Raw genomic sequence first — 19490 nt, forward strand, 5'->3', positions numbered from 1 at the left:
TCTTTGATGTGGTTTCCCTGTTGCGCACTGACAATTTCATGTAGACCGTTCTCTTCATGAATGTACCATGTGAAGCGGCATTGGGAAGTGTATGAAAATGGAGATATATTCATCTGCTTCCTTCTTGCTTGTAAGGTATATCATTGTACTATTCAACAAAAATTAGCTTTGTTTGACAATAATTTACATTGTTTCTCACAAAAGCACGTGACTTCAAAATCTTTACATGCTTACAAATAGCATGTGTGATTCTTTGTTACCAAGCGTTTTTTCCTGTAAATTTAGCTCAGACTGAAAAGTCAGTGGGGCCCCTGTGAAAGTTACTTTTGGCTCATAAAGATGAGCATTTACTTGCTTTTTTCTGTCTTCTGCAATATTAATTATCTGTGTAGTTGTGCCTGGATCTATGCTATTGGCCTCACCAGACGTGTGTGCCAGGAAGATTTCAGAGCCTGCAGCTGAGGCAGGCAGAGGATAGAGGTGGCATGAGGCAGGCCGGTGGTGTGGGGCAGCCCAGCAAGGAGCCAGTGAGCCTGTGAGGACCCAGACTGCTCAGGTGACCTCTCTGAGGCTGGGTAGGGCTCCTTTTCTCTCCTTGTTTCACACCCAGGCTGCACTGTGGTGACCACCACTAGCCACTTTCTCTCACCTACGTACCAAAGATTTGCATAGTGGGTGTGGGGCTTGTGTCTCAGCAGCATTTGGGTAGTTAGGTCTTTCTTCTTACCAGCAGGTTCTGCTTTGTGTGATACTCTTCAGAAATAATCCTTATTCAACCTACTTTATAGCTGATGTAGTCATCTATAGTATGTGTTCAACAGTACCAGACCTTTTGTTATTTTTCCCTCTTACTAATGCCCCAAAACTCTCAACAGGGCTTTCTGCTCTGTCTTTCCAGAGTTTGGGATGAGCGTAGGTTACCTTTGAAATACAAATGCAGGCCTCTCCCTTGCCTATCATTCCCAAACGAGCTGTACCTTTTCTATGTTAGTATTTCAGTTGTGTGAATTCTCAGCAAGTTTCTGTTATGCCAGTTAAATCTCATACTTTATTATGCATTAAGACTTCCAGTTCCTCCTGCTTTATTCCTCATAGCTCTTTTATTAGCACACAGGCTTTTAATACATTTGCCAGACTGAGCTGCTATTTGCTCATGTCCCTCTTGTGAACTTACAGTGAACCCCAGTACCTCTTTTCCCCTCTTCCCCTCTTCAGAGTTTGTGCTCTTTTTTTTTCCCTCCTTTCCATCACTTCCCTGGGTTTTGACCGTTGTCTGCATTGTTTTGGTTGAGAGGGGAGAATTTACTTTGTTGTTTTCTGTCTTTCTTCACTAGATGGATAACAGCAGAATAGCAGGGAATCTGTGGTGGAGCCATTATGCCGTGATCAAAGAAGTCAAATCACTCTTGGCGGTGTCTTCTGCACAGCCTCTGCATCCAGCCCCAACGTGTGTGTGTGTGCACATATGCACACACATCTGTGTGTGCCACTCTCCTCTGCCTGCTCTTTTGCACTAGTTTGGTAGGGTGTAAGGTAATGCTTAGGGAAACCCTGCACCTTCTCCCTAGCCCAATTATTGTCCAAATTTGTCCTGCTTTCCCTAGGAATCCATGGGTTTGTTTCTGTGCATTTCCTGCTCTGTTTTTTGAAGAGGAGCTTTTTGGCCCTCCTGAAAGAGGCCAGAACTATGGATGGAGGGAGATCACTAAGGTGCCCAAACACCTGGAGTGGAGCAGGAGTGCTTCCCACGGGGGCTGGGGGTGCCTGGGCTCCTGATGAATTGAACGGCAAACAACAAGGCAAGGGAAGAGGCTCAAGACCCTAACAAAGGGAAACAAACTTCTAAAAAGCTTTTTTTAAAAAAAAAAAAAATGTAGAGAAAAATGCTGCATACCTGAGGGCTTAGATGTCTTAAGAGAGACATCTTTGTCATTTCCTCAGAAACGTTGCAGCCACCTCCTTGTCTTGATTGCTTCTTCCTCCTTCCTTTAAAGATTGTGCAGTTCAGTGCAATGTACGTGTACTTGAGGGTCTCCATGCTATTTATTCACCTAACTGCTAGGACTTTGCCATGTTGAACTGACTACTGAACTGCTCCAGAATGACTAATTATCCCACATACTTTTTGCTTGCAACAGTTCCTACAAATTAGCGATGGCTTCCATTAGTACATACCGTCATTATTTTGCATGTTTAACCATTGATCTGGTACCGTAACCTATCTAATTGCTTTCAGACGCTTGTGGAAACTCAGCAAAAGTGATTTGCAACCTTTCTGTATTCCTAAAGATGTCTAGGCGTAGATGCAAATTGGTGTGGTGAATTTAAGGCTATTAAAAAATAAGAAATTTTCTTAATTACTTTATCAGGACTTCATTAAGAAAGTTAGTAAGGCCTCAGAAGTCCATGAACCACAGGCTGAAAACCACAGCTTCAGAAACAATATGTTAGGAATTAATGGTGAATTCCCAGTGTTTGTTACCTGCATTGCTTCTAGTAAATAAGAGGAAGGCATCTGCTATCTATTTGATCAGTGGAGATTAGCAGTAGAGCTTTCGAAAGCAGTTAGTTTACTCCAGTGATATCGATATGCAAAGGACTTCAGGAGCTGTATTGTTCTAAATGTTTCATTTCTCTTTCTCCCCTTTCACCATACTGGCCTATGGCTTTCAATATGGGGAGGTAACATGCAATTGAGAAAGATGCGAGAGCCTGAAATGAAGAGAAAGGAAACTATCACCGTGCTTCTTAAAAACCTAGATTAGCGCAGTTGTAGCTGAATACTCTGTGATTCTTCATCATTAGTACTGTGTCAGCAAATGATGGCCACGGATCACTATGATATAGTGTCCACTACTTCTATAATTATCATTAATAAAATTTTACATGGAAAATACAATTGAAATATGACTGCCTGTCACTGTGCTACCTTCCAGAAAGATCACGGTGCTGATAAAGTTCTCCAGATGACTATAATGCTTTTAGTTCTAAGATACCAAGTTTCCTTGCAAAAAGACTTTACTTTAAAAATATTTGATAGTTCAGTTTTGTGTGATACTCTGCATTTTGCATGCACTTTGTAGTACAGAAGTGTTACTTTCCAGCAAACGCTCCCACGTCTTTGCACGGTTTGGGACTTCCTTACAGAGCATTTCCCCTTCCCAGTTACGAGAGTGTCTGCTTACAGCTGCATATTTTCTGTGGTTGTTGCTGTAATGTTTTTAACAGGTTTATTTCTGTTATGCTTCATTGTATAAAAGGTGTCCAGTAAACAGATCATTTCCTAAGATATCTTCACTTTCTTAGAGTCATGGAGCATGTGATGGGCCGCCTGGACTGGTGCATGATTATTTATAGCATGAGGAGTATGTCATGGCCCAGTCGGCAGTGCCCTGGACCGCAACTCAGGGTTGCAACTCTCAAGGAAGACCCTGATTTCCTTTTTTACTCTATTACTTATTTGCTATGTTTCCCAGTGCAAGTAACTTCTCTGTGCATATTCACTCTGTATTTCTGACTCAGATGTAAAGTGAAAATGCTCTTAATCTATACACAGTGTTTATTACAATAAGAAAGATCTTGTTCTTTAGGTGAGGTGATCAGATGCTTCTCTAGTAAACACTAAACACATGCTAAATGCTAAATAATATTTGAAGAAGTAGCAAAACATGTTCAGAAACTGGAACAACACAAAAGATCTATTTGGGCAAACACTTGTCAGGAAAATTTTCATCATGGTCCCACTATGTGTCGTTTCCTGGTCCTGAATTTATTCCTGTGTTATTTATTTCTAGACTTTCCAGAACCTCATGTGTAGACAAAAGGTCCTGTTTTACTTCTTATGTTCTTCTGACTTCGGTAACTCTAATTTTGGTAACATTGTCACTCATTATTACTGACAGAATTATAATATCTTGAATTGTGGATGGCTGGCATTGTGGCAGTTCAGGCAGTAAGAGCAAGCTGATCAGAAAACAGGGAGCTCCCTTTCACAGTTGCCAAGGTACTTGTCAGCTATGATAAAGTCCAAGCACTGCTGATTTTAGATTGAGTTTGGTTTTTAACAAGGAAGATAGTCATACCAAGGGGAAAAAAGCTCTTTTCAGAAGCTGTGGTTATTGCTTTATATCCATGTCAACATTAATTTTTCTGGGTTTTGTGCAAATTAGATTATTTTTCAGACATTTTAAAGCAAGCATAAGTGGCTAATGCAGAGAGGCTGTAGGAAGGGAGCACTGGGATTTCAGGGGAGACCTTGTCTCTGTTCAGTGCAACAGGGAGAATGGACTGGCTCTCCCCAGGCCCGCCTGGATTATGAAGGAAAAAGGAAACTTCTTGCTGCACCCTTCCAGAAACTGCTCTAGTTCCAAGGGAAGTGAGTGGGAGATTTATGATTGGCATCGGGCCTTTTGCAATGTGCAAACCTAGAATTTACTAGGAATGGGTTTAGACCCTTGTGGCAGGGAAATGAGATACTTAAAGTGTAAATTGCTGACTTAATTCCCCTTTCAACAGTTGTATTTGAGGGGAGGGAGTGTTTTCCTACCAGTGGAGTCTTTAGCTACAGTTATTGCACCTTCAAAGTTACAACAAAACTCAGTCTCAATTTCGTGGTAAGACATTCAGTGTGGCAAGGGTGCATATATGTTTCCTCTTTTTGCACTCTCTGATATAAAATGCTGCTGCAAAAAACACTCCAAACTTTTCCAAAGGACTTTTGCTGCAGAAAGCACTAGTACAAAGAGTCCTTTGTTTCACAGGAGTATCCAAACCTGTGGTAAACTCTTGCTCATTTTTTTCCCTGCCCCAGACAGGTGCCATGAAGCTTTCTGACATTTGTAGAGCAGATGGGATGCCGTTTTACTGTTGTATCTAATTGACAGAACCTTACTAACTCTCTCCATGCATCCTGCCACAGAAAGTGTGGGCTGTGGAGCCTTAGAGAGCACGTTTTCCTCATCACCAACTTGCTTAACTCAGTTAGTGCTGGTTGAAGAGTGAGAGCGATAACTTGCTAACCAGCCTGTGAAGCCTCTTGGGAATTCATAACCCAGCAAAATTATTTCTTGCTGATGAATTTGCCATTTTGGCCGGTTGGTCACTTGCTGTTGACTTGGCTACCCTACATTGTATTATGTATATCTGCAGCCACAGGTGTTATTGTGTGCATATATTTTAATGCAAATAGCAGTGTTGTCTGTCTATGCAATCACACGATGACACAGGTAATTGAATATGTGTTGAATACATGAAGATGTCTGTGAGATGCTGTCTCTGGGGATGTGTGAATGCACATGTCTTTCCATGCCGCCTCATCCTCCTCCTCTTTTCAGGCTCCCAACGGAGGGATTTTGTGAATGTCTGTTTTTTGGGATTCCAGACACAGTGAGGGTCTGATTTCCAAAAGGCTGGTGCCTGTGAAGGTCTCAGAGAAGAACCTACCTGTCCCAATCATTTCTTCTAATCTTGGCATGCCACCATCATGCTTAGTTCTTGCTCATACATGTGTCTCATATGAAAAACACGGTATAACTGTTTCAAGTGTAACTTCTGCCAAAGGTTGTGCGCTCCTTGGCAGGTCTGGTTTACACAAGAAAACCAGATTTGCAATGTGCTTGCAGCATTTAAATCCTGACAGATACATATGCTTCCCCAGAAATTGCTTCTTTGAAGAAAGCAGGCAATTATTTCACTTTTGGAAAGGTAGCTAGACTGTATTTTATGGTTATTGTCATTGGATATGACCAAGAGGGGTAGGAATACCCAAACAAATATTTAATACATTTCAGTTGGAGTATAAATGAAATAACAAACCCCTTGCCCTTGAGCAGCTGTAATTTTTAGGATTATTCTTATGAAGCATATTGAGTTTGAGATTCTTGGCTTCCTTGTGCAGCAGCCTGTCTCTCTGGCAACTGTCATCCTCTGTCGTATCAGTTACATGCTGCCGCAGCCACTCAAACATCTTGTGCTAATGTTAATATTAAAAGCAGGCCAGGTGGTAGCACACTCTTGGATAGATCTTCAGGTCACTATCAAAATCAAAGGATTTACAAATAACCTGTATAAAAATTCTCCAGTTCTCCAGGTGTCAATAGTTGTTTCTGTGGCACTGGTATACAAAGCATTTAAATCCCCTTTGTGGTATCCTTGATACCTGTAGCTCTAATTCTAACTTGTGGCATTGTATGTTGGCCTTTTGGCATGAGTGCCATTCAGATATCCTCTTGAATAAATGCTGGCTGCTGTATATAGAGCTTTCACAGTCTGGTGTTAAAGAACTAAACCACAAAAAATACTAAAAAAAAAAAAAAAAAAAAGGCTGGAAATATTCTTAAGAGGTTGTTTAGCCAACCCCAAGCCCCAGAGCAGAATCAGTTGTACCAAAATAATGGGATGTTGGGAGGCTCTCAAGAACAGGTTAGACAGTGATGAAGGCACCACACTGACCCCAGGCAATCAATTCCACCACTTTTATGAACCTTGAAGTTAGAAAGCTTTATTTCTACTGTTTAACCCAACATCACCTCTGCTGCAATTAAACCTGTTCATTCTTGCCCTGTCCTCAGTAGATAGAGAAGTTTGTTTTTCTTAGTGAAGCAAAGGTTTTACATACTTGAAAATTATTATCCTGTTCTCTGGCCATCTTCTGTCTGGGATAAAGCATCCTTGACCTTTCAGTCTCTGCTCGTAAACATCTAATTCGTGTAGCTGTCTTCTATGTTTTCTCCCACCAGTCCGTGTCTGTCCTGAGGTCTAGGGCATGGTGGGTGAAAACACAACCCAGTAGTCCAGCTGAGAGCTTGGGCTTGGTGAGCAGCATATGGATTGCTACACGTCTTGCATGTGGTTGTGTATCCTACTGGCTATGTCCTAGTATGAAACACGCTGCTCTGCAACAAGATGACTTGTTTGATTCACGTTCAGTAGTTATTTTCAATCTCTCTGAGCTTTCTGTTATCTGTAAATTTAGTGAGCATATTCTCTATTCTGCCAGCCAAGCCGTTAATTAAAATATTGAAGAACAGATCCCTGCAAAAACCCACTCAATATATTCTTTCACTTTGGCCACCAACCACTGAAAAACTAATCTCTGAAAGTGTTTTTTTTTCAACCAGTTGTGTACCACTCTATAACAGTATCAGCTGACTGTGTTGAAAAGAGTAGAAACCTTATTACATTCGATATGTAGTCCATCTGCTGCTACTTCTTATCCAGTACCAATTATCCTCCAAGGAAGGAAATTAGATTGATTTGACACAATTAATTCTTGACAAATCCATTTGGCTGTTTAAAGCTCTTACAGAGTAATAGGGTGGAAAAAGAAACATTATGTAACTTGCCCGTACATCTTTCCGGCCCCGTGCTTGCCCTCCCTTAGCCTTCTTGAACTCTGCTCTTCGTGAGTCCTCATTTGTAATTACCATGGTGCAGGAGTGAGATCAAGAGATGGAGGCAGCAGTCATTATTACTGCCAAAATCTTTGTTTCTTAAAGCCAAGCCTGGGCATTCTTGGACGATGTGAACAGGTTAAGCTTATTTGAAACCACCAGGTACACTAAGTAGCCTCTAACACTGTTTAGCCCTTTGGTACTGACATGAATCGTCTGTCATACATGGAGCCTGTTACAGTAATTTCTCATACATCCATATAAAAACAATTCAGCTCTTTAACATCTGTTATCTATATATATACACACACACTTGTTTGGGAAACAGTAGGTGCTAAAATATTTTAAAACTGCTTCTCCCTTGCCAATATCTTTTGATGCATTTGAACTTGTTAGAGATCAGGATAATATTGTGCTGTGAATAACTAGGTCCTTTGAATTCCTTTCTGACAAACATGAACAATAGCTGGGCAAGTACAGGCAATAGAAGGCATAAGTTTAAATCATGTTTGATACATCAAAAACTGCTTTAAGTAACTACCCAGGAGAACAATTGTATTTCCTTTCTAACATAAGAAGTCCATGTCTGTTAGTATAATGTTACCTGGAAAATGCTAGGAGATAAAAAAGTTAGCATGACATTTGGAGAATGCTTTCAGGAGGTAAGGAATTTGTCCTTTTGACGAGTCAAAATGAAGTCTTTCCTTAGTTCTGTCTGCTCGTGCAGTTTACATATAGAAACATAATAAATAAATAATAATAAACAGTAAATATAATAATGATTTTTATCTCCAGGAGTTTTAAATTTCTGTATAAAAACCTGAAAGTGGGTGAGTAATGAAAATCATCTAAATGAGGCTCGATACCTTGCTGGCATCTTACCACATGCTTACGTATTCCTTAAATGCCACGTGTGTAATCATGAGGAACCTAGAGGCCACACAGGCTTTTCAGACTTCTTAGGCAATTGCCCAGGCAGCATACCCCTTAGAATTATCCATTAAAAACACTCAAAATAATTAATGTAGCTGCAAGCCATGTGAAATTAAGTAATGGATTGTATCTAGCCCAGAGCCTTGTGGGCTCACCGCCCACCCCTGCTGCTGCCTCCTCAGTGGTGGAGATGGCAGATAATATAGTGACTCCAGAAGGTCACCTGGCTTGCCCCCAAGATACAGAGTTACTGCTGCTATTTCTCAGATTCCTCTCACCAATATAGCAGATTTATTTCATTCCTTTTAGTCCACTTTCACATATTTTGTCCTTAATGACAAATAGCAATGACTTCTGAAATGACCAGAGCTTCTTTTGTATACACAAATAATGTCATCGCTTTAGGAGCCAATATTTCAGGGCTTAAAAACACATACATTTATCTCATTGCCCCAAGTTACACCCTCTTGAGCTTGCTTCAGCAATCTGACTTTCCCCTTGGTGTTTACACACCCTTCATGCTTTCAGATAATCTCTGCATCCGTGCCAGTCCCTTTAACCTTCATCTAGCCAAGCAACAGTTGTTTGTTTAAATTTATTCTCATAAATCTCATCTTCCCACGGAAGTCAAAAGGAACGTGTGATGCACTTCTGGGATCAAGTGTATTAGTAACTTTCAAAAACCCAAATCTCAATTACTTTTTGTTAGGCCTACATTGCTACAGGATACACATTGTACTGAAGAAGCGTATTGGCCAGCTTCAAACAGAATTGCCTAATTATTAAATCCTTGCAAATGAAGATTAATTTTTCTGAGAACTAGAGATAACAGCCTACTCTATGTATATATACTTAAACAAAATGACTTCCTTGTAAAACCTCTTCAACATGGAGCCAATGCAGTTAGCTCATTCCCTTGAGGGCTGTTGTATCATCATCGATGCAGTTGGTTGAGTTGTAGAGGGTAAATTCCTCCCACTCACACCACCACAGTCACAATAATCCTTCTGTTCACAAACTTCCCAAAATATTTATTGAGAGAATAGCTTGGAGGTATGTTTTCAGCAATGCTTAAGCCTGTTTTCACTTGTCTCTCTTGCTTGCCTTTTTTCTTTTTTTTTTTTTTTTAATTACATTTTGGGAATGGGTTGGCCAGTGCTTAAAAGCTGGAGTTTCAGATAGATGGCTTCTCCTCACTTTAATTAGTTTGACAGGCACCTCTGCTTTCCAGCTGAGTTGCCCTAACTGGAAACAGCTGCTCTTTGGAATTACTCCCCCTCTCACTGTGTTACAGAAGTAGTTAAGTGTCTTGTGCCCCTTCAATGAATTTAAGGACGTAAAATGCACAGTGCCAGGACTTCAGGTGTGCCTGGCTGTGGAGAGATGTTTCTCTCCTTTCTCTATTACTTAATGAAGTTTTATGAAGTGAAACATTTCATTAACAACATAGGAAAAATGAAATGTGCAGATCAGATATTGTTCTCCACTTCCTTGTTAACTCTTGTTAGCATAGAGCAGGTTTTAATATATTTTTCTGTGGCAATTTGAACCTCTGATTTGAGAGAGAGAGTCTTGAATGACTTTACTGCTTGCAAGGTAGCGAAGAGTAAGGCTTTTCCAGAAGAGCACAGGCTCCATGAATCAAGCTCATGCCTGTGTTTACAGCCACAACTGAAATGAATACTTATCATCTTGACTACATTGTCACAGTCTTGTGAATGCTCCTGATTTCATCACTAGCTTGATGATTTATTTAACATCCTACCACCTGGAGCCAAGTAAAATCTCAATTTGCTGCTGTTTTTTTAATATAGGAAATGTAAATTCTGGCTTTTATTTTCCAATAAAAGTATGAAAATGTGACCTAAGTGCACCCTGATGACTCAGACAATTGAAGGTGAAGCACTCCAAAAGTCTTGCTTTAAAGATTCCATTATATTTAAATGCAAGTGTAATTTTCAGGTGCCTGACATCTGTGAGTTTTGAACACTTATCATTACAGCAGACATTGCAACACCACGTGTAACACAACTGCTTGCCTACTGCTTCCTACTCAACTGCTGTTTGTTTTTCCATAGATTATCTCTTAATGTATGTGTCTGGGCTTGCTGGGTGGTGCACAGGCCAGCTAACCCAGGGGAGAAACTCTGAGATGGCAAAGACACCCATGTGTTGGTCTGATTTGGTACTCTGGGGAATAGGCAGTAAGCATTTAAAAGGAAAGGCAGGGCAGCTGTTTGGAAATACCTCATTGCTCTCTACAACTACCTGAGAGGAGGTTGTAGCAAGGTGGGGGTCGGTTTCTTCTCCCAAGTAACAAGCAATAGGGCAAGCCGAAATGGCCTCAAGTTGCACCAGGGGAGGTTTAGATTGGACATTAGGAAAAATTTCTTTACTGAAAGAGTGGCCAAACATTGGAACAGGCTGCCCAGGGAGAGTGGTGGAGTCACTATCCCTGGAGGTGTTCAAAAAATGTGTCGATACAGCACTTCGGGACATGGTTCAGTGGGCATGGTGGTGTTAGGTCAACGGTTGGACTAAATGATCTCAGAGGTCTCTTCAAACCTAATGATTCTGTGATTCCGTGATTCTATAAAGTGCAAGAAGCCTGGGTGCTCTGCATGCATCAGAGCTCAATGGTGAGAGCTGTTTCCAGAGATGGAGGCAGTAGGAGAAGCTCTGGTGATGAAGCAGGAGTGATATCCAAGCAGGAGAGAGATCCCAGCAGAAACTGATCTGAAAGCAGAGGCTGAAGCCAGCACGTTCTTCTCAAGAGGCTACAGGAGGGAGAATTGACCCTAGGCTGACATGATCTGCAAGCAAATAGTCCCATCTGATCTATTGTCTTCACCTGTGGCTAGCTGAGATCATCAGGCAGGTTTCTTTGGCTGGTTGGCTTCTGCATTAAATAGGCTCACTTACTCCTTCACTAATAATATATCTATGTGGCTTGGTACACGGGCTTAAAATGTGCAAAGTCTGAGCTCAGTACTGAATCCTTGTGGGGCTGAAAGTCAGGCTTTGGTAAGGGTCTGTTTGCTGCTTGTTCAGAAGGGTGGTGTATTAACTTTTAAAGAAACAGTTGCGGAAATAATTTGTGTTCTGTTATGTTTTGGGACAATATTTAATTGGTAAATTGGGGAGTGGGTGTTAGGTGCAGTGTGGAGGAGGTGACTTTTGGGTGGAAGTGGTCTGTTCTGGAAGAGAAGTTAAGCAACTCTTCCTCTTCTGTTTCCTTGGAAGTCTCTACCATTGGCATGTTTGTGTCACATGTACTTTGCTGTAATATTTTGCCAAGGGCAGCCTGTAAATTTTTATCTCTCCACTGATAGAAAGCAGATAATGATTTGTATTTTTAAGATCTACATTTGCATTTCATAATTGGGTGCTTTTGCAAAGATACAATTGATGAAAGCTCTTGGGTTTCTTTTTCCAGAAATTACTTTCAGGAAAGATATTTTCCCTTTTAAAGGAAGATGCAATAAATATCTTCTCTGAGGTGTATCCATTCTTATTTTGAAAATTTGAGCTGGTGGCAAAGTGAGTAGTAATAAAATGGTCACCATGTGAGCTTCACCATCTTTCTTGGTGCTCCTCCCACCTTACTACAGCCAACTTGGCGCAATATTTACATCAGTGCTGAGCATCTCTGAAATACACAGCTATCACACGCTACGAAGTTGTACCTTATTCTTGGCTGGTTTTATGATGCGCTTCGGGATGAGATCATCAGGCTCCTTTTCATTAGTAATTTACGAAGAGTTTCAACAAAGGAATCAAAGGACACCGTGTTTGGAAGAAGGAGTGGCTGATGTTCTGTTGCTAGTTCTGAGGCTTGCTCTTTGCCTTTTTCACTTCCCCAGTCCTAAAATTATTTAGGATAAGAGCCGCCAAAGGACACTGAGCTAAATAGTTCTGTCTCTGTGGATTTTGTAACTCTTACAAAAAGGATTTGTATTCATCCTTTCTATCAGACGCTTACAAAAAGAAGGCAAGAAGTTGAGCAAGCTCCTGTGAACAGCAGTGTAGACCACCCCTAGACATCCCAAAAGATGCTGAACTCCTGTCTGAAAAATTAATTCAGGTTTATAAAACATTTTGTAAAAAGAGCTGCAGAAAACTAATGGAAAATGAATGCTGACTATTTAAACGTTGACAGCAAATAACAAAGCATTAAAGTTGCTGTGCAGCTAGAGAAGAGGGGATGCTGAGTTTGGGTGGAGAAGGCAGAACTAGCTAACACAAAGAAGCAAGAGTCTTACTAAATTTTGGAAATTGTGCAGACAGTGCCTGACGTGGTGTGAGGCAGATGGAGTCCTGATCTGCAGGTGGTTTTGGAGTGGCGTGCTGTGCACCCAAGCAGGGTCACAGCTGTGGTGTCCCTGGCGATGTGTGCTCCTCGACAGTCATGCTCCAGCTACCAGAGCCCCTCCACTGGCTGAGCAGTGCTGCTGCCTCCCAGTTAAGAAATGAGGTGCTGTGCTCCACAGCGGGGAGAGGAACTGGGCAGGATATGAGAAGCCTTTGTGGAGCACATCTGTGGGCAGGAAGGGAGGATATGAACCTTTCCTTTCTCCTTATGAGTCCAAAGGTATCCTTCCAGAAGGGCTGTGATACTTGCGGTGTTTAGATGTCTTTTCCTTATATGATTTGTCATGTGAAGTCACAGACACTGTATTTTAACTGAAGCCTGCCAAGCTTAGCAGTATTTGTACGTCTACCGAGCTTGGTGCTAGCCCGAAGCGTTAAGACTACTGGAATGATTTTCCTGGACATGTGTCTCTCCCTCCTCCTTATTTTTTAATCTAGTAGGGTACTGATATCCAGGGGAATAATGGATCGGGTGTAGAGTTCAGACTTTTATCAGAATAAAGCAATTCATTGTTCCTAACCGCTTTCTACTGATAGAATTAAACAGAGTTAACTCCATCTGGTTCGTGTTGGGCATATTAGTGTACTGCTCTTGCTGTGATGTGATACCCTAGCCACAAGGCTGGCAATACGACTGGGAGCTGACAGCTAAGCCTCTAAAAGAATAAATGATTTCTGCCTGTACAGCAAAGAGTATATGGTCTAAATACTGTCTCTTTTAAAGCCACTGGATAAGTATTGTTTGCGCTGCTTTTAAAATCAGGAATATTTTCTGTGTTTATCTAACTGGCAGAGGATGCTAGAACTTGATCACTTCAAGAATATATAGCAGTCTCATGTGCAAATGCACATGGATCTGGTGCTCTCTTACAGTTTATGCCTGTATGTACTAAGAGTGTCTAAGACAGGGTGACACCTTGTTTGGCAGATCGGCCGGTGGGTTGGGTGTGTAGGTCCCCATCCTGTCCCACGCTAAAGGCTTTCTGGAGCAGCCACTGGCACGTCAGCTTTCTGCTGGAAAGCAGCTGCCAGCTCCTTTGTCTGATAGGAGTGATGCAGAGAACCCTGACTCCAAGGGACCCCACTACCAGAAATAATAATAATTCCTGTTTCTTAAGGAAAATACTTTAAAAATTAAGTAGCTGGTGAGAATTAAAAGAAAGTATGTTTTAGAAGGAGTTGCAAAAAAAATGTAGCAAGGACAATGAGATAAATTTGTTCCAAGATGGATCATGATAAGTTGATGGGATGGAGCCTGCAACCAGTAAGCGTTGCAGTTCCAATCAAAGGCTGTGATGTGAAACTCTGCGTGTTTCAATTTGATGACCAAGAGGAAAGAGGGAGAGAGCTGAAAGGAGATATGATCACTGCTAATAGAGTGTTTTATTGTAATTTGCTTGTGTTAAGAGTTTTAGGGCTTTGGTAGGTCACCTGTGGGGCTAGCTGGAATAGCCCCCTTCCCCTGCACCCTCTGTGCATACAATGGCTTGCTTCTTTATTTCTCTGAAGCTTTGATGTTCCTGTTTAGACTTGATATACTGGGCTGGGTATTGTTAGTGTTGTTGAGAAACCTCATGTGTTTTGTTCATGCACGGAGAGTTAATTGCCAGGCCTCTGAGCAGGAAGCCGTTTGCCTCAGGTCATCTATCGGGAACCCATGAAGTTTGGTGTCCATTACATTGTGGGGCACGATCCACTTTTCAAGGGAACCTGATCTCTCCTGGCCTCTTGCGTGTAAGTTAAAACTGATATCAAAGTGCTCGAGGTTGTGGTATAGATTTCTTGGATCAAATGCCTTTTACGTGGTTGCCAGCAGTTGGATAATCTGGTTCTGATGGTGCACGCCAGCTTTTCCAGTTTATTTTGATGCATATTTCAATTTTTCACTATTACATGCTTTCTTGAAATCATTGTGTCACTTTTGTGTGACACTGTGGTGAGATGATACACACTACTTTGGGACAGAAAGATTGTCATCTTTTGTTTGTCTTAATGACTCAGAGGTCTGCGTTTGGGGTTTGTGCTTTTCACAGGGAAAGAGTTTGGCCTGGTGAAGGCAATCTCCCTAAACCCTCAGTAAAGAAAGGAGAAAGATGAGCTTCCTTCTGTACGGCCACCTTAACCTGGAGATAGGATCCTGCTCTGAATATTCCTCTGGAATAAAATCTGTCTGTCTTGAATACAGAAGAGTTCTCTCTGAGTTGGTTAATCCTGCCTGGTGTCTAGATGTGGGAAATTCTTATTAACTGCACACCCACACGTAGCTGATGGTGTGGCGGGAGGATACACTCACATGCACAGTGCATCTGCCGTAAGTGTCCAAAACTAGATTCACCATGTATGTGTTGATCGCTTCCATCTCCTGTGTAGAGATTTGCGGGAGAACAACTGCGGGGAGCTTTGTAGATGTTCTGTGGAGGGACTTTCCATCCAAAGTGTACTGGAATGTATGTGAGAGCAACGGTGAGCCCATGCACTGAGGGTGCAACACACTGGGGAATCGTACCGGGATCACTGTCCCGCTACCTAGGGCTGCCCTGTAGGTGCGCCGTGACCTCTTTCCAGGATTTCCAAATGTTAAGCACCTGGTCAGAACTCCTGTGAGATGTCCCAAGAGTCGAAGAAAATTGACCAGATTTATTTCTTCCCAGTAGTGTACAGAGGTCCAATACAACATGCTTTTAGAATGTGGTCTTTTGTGGATGCTCTAGACCACTAGAAATAAAAATGCAAACAAAACTCACATTCTAACATGCTAAATTTCACTAAATTTGTAATTCTGTAGTGGGAATTGTAACATAAACCAAATACTGCAGTCGTAGCTGGGCTTCAAAAGCCTTGTCTGAGTTTCTGCTTGTTCTAAAACTCCCATACTCTTGTTGCAGTTGTTTTTTTGTAAAATGCCCCTGGGATTTATTACTGCCGGGCATTGGCATCATTAAAATAGAGGAACCCTGTGATATCTAGAAGGAGAGGGCTGTATTTGAGGGAAGGAGAGCAGGGAATATTTTGGCATGTTGTAGTCATCGAATGTCTTAGGAAAATGTCATCTTGTGAATGTCTGAAGATTAATAGACACTATAATTGCAAGACCACGGAAGATGGTTGCTATTGTCAACTGCCATGGATTTCTTGCAATTCTCTCACGTCAATTTGTTTCTTAAAGCAACTGCTCCTGGAGTCAAGTGATTTTGCAAGATCTTTGTTTCCTTGCCTCCCTTATTAAAAATGAAAGGCTCTGTGTCTCAGATAAATGAAAGCCTACTGGCTGAAGGGAAGACTGCCGCAGCCATGCATCATGCTCCTCTGATGGAAGCTGCTGCTTCCACAAAAGGGATGACATCATGGCTCGGGAAGCACCTCTTGGACCACCACAATTTATAATCTAGTTTCTGTTACCTGTACCGCAAGGCTGAAAGGCATGGATATTTAGGACCTGCTTCTGGAAGTAGTGTCGTCACTGCTGCACAGGAGCAATGACCTCCCTCCGCAGGGAGGGGCAAGGCAAGTGGGAGCACTGCCCCTTGCACCTATTTGATCTTTATCTATTGCTGCCTGAGTCAGAACAATGAGGGGGGTTTAGACTTTGTGCTGCAGAGTTGCTGGCGTTTTTTTTTATTTTGGTTTGGTTTTTTTTTTAATACGCCTCCAAACTGTAAAAAGACAACGTACAGAAAATTGTGCATAGGAGGAGCCCCAAATATTTAAATTCTGAGATCAACAGTGTGCATTGTTCAGATACTTTGAAAGTAGGTTGACATTAGTGCTGCTAAGTGGTTCAACATGGATTTCAGAGGGTCACTAAGTAAATTACCCCTGACTAATTAAACCAGTTTTGAGTTATGCAAGCCATCTCAGAGTACCGAGAGACTTCGCTGGCACGCCTTCATCCTCATACTTCATAGGCTTATAGTTAGGTACAATTTAAAGGTCAATTAGTAGAGATTTTGTACCTGGTTTGGGTCTTTCATTATTTCCCATTACTAGTCAAAAATGTGATGAATTACATAGTGTATATCCTACATGAACATCCTAAAGAAGGGTCAATAAAAATGTGCGTATTTTTACATCATGTGTGGTTTCTCTACCACTTCTTTACCACAGTCACCCCACTTCTGCTTTATGCCTTCTTCAGAAACTATTTTTAGCCCTGTTAGCAAATGGTATCATTTGTTGCTCCAGCCCTCCTAGGCCTCTGGTGCCGCACAATCGGTGTGAGCCTTGTCAGCTGTGGGCCTTCTGCAGGGCTGGGGGGAGCCTGGGGGTGCGAGGAAACCCTCGGGCTGAACAGGGAGCCTGGGGGAGGGGGGGGGGGGTGCAGGTGCCAGGCCAGGCCCTGGGTTATGTTTGGGTGGTGCAGGGCATGTAACATCCACCCTAGCAGCAAGCAGGGCTGGTGGGATGCTAAAGCTACTGGCTGCTTGAAGATGGGAACTCTTGAAGTGCTTGGACAGTGCATGACAGCTGCGTTAATATCCATTAAATACCTCACTTCCCCCGCCCCTGTGCAGAAAGGTGCTTCCAATAAGAAACAGGTTGAAACAGTAGCTTTTCAAGATGCATCTAACCCTTTCAAAGCTTGGGAATGAGCAAAGCAAAGAACGTCCTTGCTGCTGGTCCCAGCAGAAGCTGGGAATGAGGTGCGAGGCGGTGGGCAGGCCTTCGGGCCATCCTCCCACCGACCTCTCCCGCTCTGTCCATCCACAGGCAGTGGGATTTGGCCGCTGTTATTTAATGTACCCTCCCCAACAAGTGTGCTCGTGTGTGTGTGTGTGGGCACATGGGCACTCAGCTGTTTCCCAAGGATGCAGGAGCATCCCTGCTGCTGTCTGTAATTAGTGATTATTTAATTTCATTATAATGTGGGGCGGGGGGGGAGGTGGGTAGTGGTAGGAAGCAGGAGGCATAGATGGAGGCAGCGTTTCCACAGTCCCTCCCCGGGGAGAGCTGGGCCCGTTACGAGGCGATCGGTGACAGATCTCTCCCCTCCTCGGGAGCGTGATGCGGTCCCGGTACTTTTAGTAAAAATCTGAATTAACTGGGCGCCTCTTCCCTTGCCGCCCGCGTAACCAGGGCGCCCGGCGCCCTTCCCCGCTAACATTTCCGCGGCTGTTGACTTTCCCGCCGGAGCTCCCGGCAGTCAGGTGAGATGCCGGCACGGGGGGGGGGGGGGCAGGCCCGGCCCCAGCTCTCAGCTTTTGGGATCCCCGGGACGGCGCTGGGGCCCTTTGTTGCCGCCCCGGGGCGGCCACGTGCGCCGGGCGAGCCCACGGGCAGGCGGGGGGTACGGGGCCGGCCGGCCGGCAGCTGGGGAGGGGGGAAGGAGGGGCTTTGCCGCCGCCCCGCCGCCGGGTGGGCGCCCCCGCCGCGCCGCAGTGGCACCGCCGCGCCGCCGGCCGCCCTGTCGCTGGGCCGAAAGTTTGAGGGGCGGCCCGCGGTGTCCCGGGGCGGGCCGGGAGCGGGGCGGGGGAGGTATGGCGGGGCGGGGCGGGCCGGCAGCGGCGGGCAGCCGGCGCTGATCCGGCGGCCGGGCCGGGGCAGGGCAGGGCAGGGCATGGAGGGGGAGCGGGCGGGCAGCCCCGCCGCCCCGGCGGAGAGCGGCACGTCGGAGGCGTTCGCCCAGCTGTGGGCCGACGTGATGGGCATCCTGGTGAGTGGGGCCGGGACGGGGGCTGGGCGCCGGGGCGGCATCGGGCTCGGGGGAGCCCGCCGTGGGACGGGGCGGGCTGCGGAGAGCCGCTCCCCAGGGCTGCGCCGCCGTCGGGGGGTCGCGGGCGGCGGAGCCCTCCCCGGGGAGCCCGGTCTCCCCGGCGGCACCTGCTGCGGGGTTTGCCCGAGCTGGAGAGGGCCCTCGCCGTGGGGGCTCCGGCATCCCAGGGAAATTAATTCCACGGGCAAAGACGAGGGTTGTACTGGCGAGCGCTTTCATCCCGGTTTTGGAGTAAAGTTTTCTCAGCTGTCACTGTAGGAGAGCCCGGAGCGCAGCGCTGGGTTGCTGGGCTGGGGTTTGGGGTTGTTTACCGGAGCGGAGCAGCCCCGCATCTGTTTACACGCCCAGAAGCGCTTGTTTGGGCCGATGAACGGGCGCATTGTTCCCTGTTGCCCCGGCGTGCTGGGCGGCTCGGCCAAATTCGGGCGAGAGGCGGGTGCGCTGCTGCCCTCGCACCCCCGCAGGTGTGGCGGCGTCCCCGGGCCCGGCCCGGGTGAAGCCCCGCGGGCGGGGGCGCTGCCTGTCCCGGGGCCCGGCCCGCCTGGGAGCCCTCACTCCCGATAGTTTTTTTGGAAAGGAGTTGCTCGGTTACGGCCCGTGGAGTTTCTGCGCTGGTGATCTTCTGAGGAGGGACTAATCCTCGTAATTCACTGGTTACAAACAAAAGAGGTTGGCCCCAGTAACAAGGGCTCAAGGAATTATATTTAGTGGGCACGTAGCGTACCGACAGGACGGACTGGATGGCAAAACAGTAAAAAGTACAGGAAGAGTAAATTCTTTATTTCTACTTGCAGCGAGAGAATAATATTTACTTTAGGTGGAAGATGATAATTACCACAGAGGACTCTGTGCCACTCAGCAAAAAAACAAACACTAATGTTACATACGTACTGGAGCTGGCAGTTTTCCAGTGATACAGGAATGTGGTAATCAACAGCAGAGTGCCTGTTTATATTCATTTTTAAAGCAAATTAATAGGCTTGATGCATATTAATTTTTGTTGTTAACATTCGCCCAACAGACATTAAAGAATATTCTGAGAAATAACTTTTGGGAAACTTCTGTGGATCGTAATGAATGGTAAA

General features: G+C 44.4%; 1 protein-coding gene across 2 annotated transcripts in view; it reads left to right on the forward strand.

Moving 5' to 3' along the window:
* Positions 1-19490, forward strand: part of SASH1 (SAM and SH3 domain containing 1) — a 569508-nt gene that overhangs the window by 427729 nt on the left and 122289 nt on the right. The window contains exon 1 of one of the 2 annotated variants that reach the window (XM_086461092.1): positions 18250-18345. The exons of the other annotated variant lie outside the window; for it this stretch is intronic. Within the exon in view, the coding sequence (XP_086317218.1) occupies positions 18250-18345 (96 nt within the window). Of the gene's footprint in view, positions 1-18249; positions 18346-19490 lie in introns of those variants that run through there. 2 annotated transcript variants of the gene reach the window in all.

The sequence above is a fragment of the Leptosomus discolor genome, chromosome 2, assembly GCF_034619465.1.
Source record: "Leptosomus discolor isolate bLepDis1 chromosome 2, bLepDis1.hap2, whole genome shotgun sequence".
In the NCBI taxonomy this organism is placed as follows: Eukaryota; Metazoa; Chordata; class Aves; order Leptosomiformes; family Leptosomidae; genus Leptosomus; species Leptosomus discolor.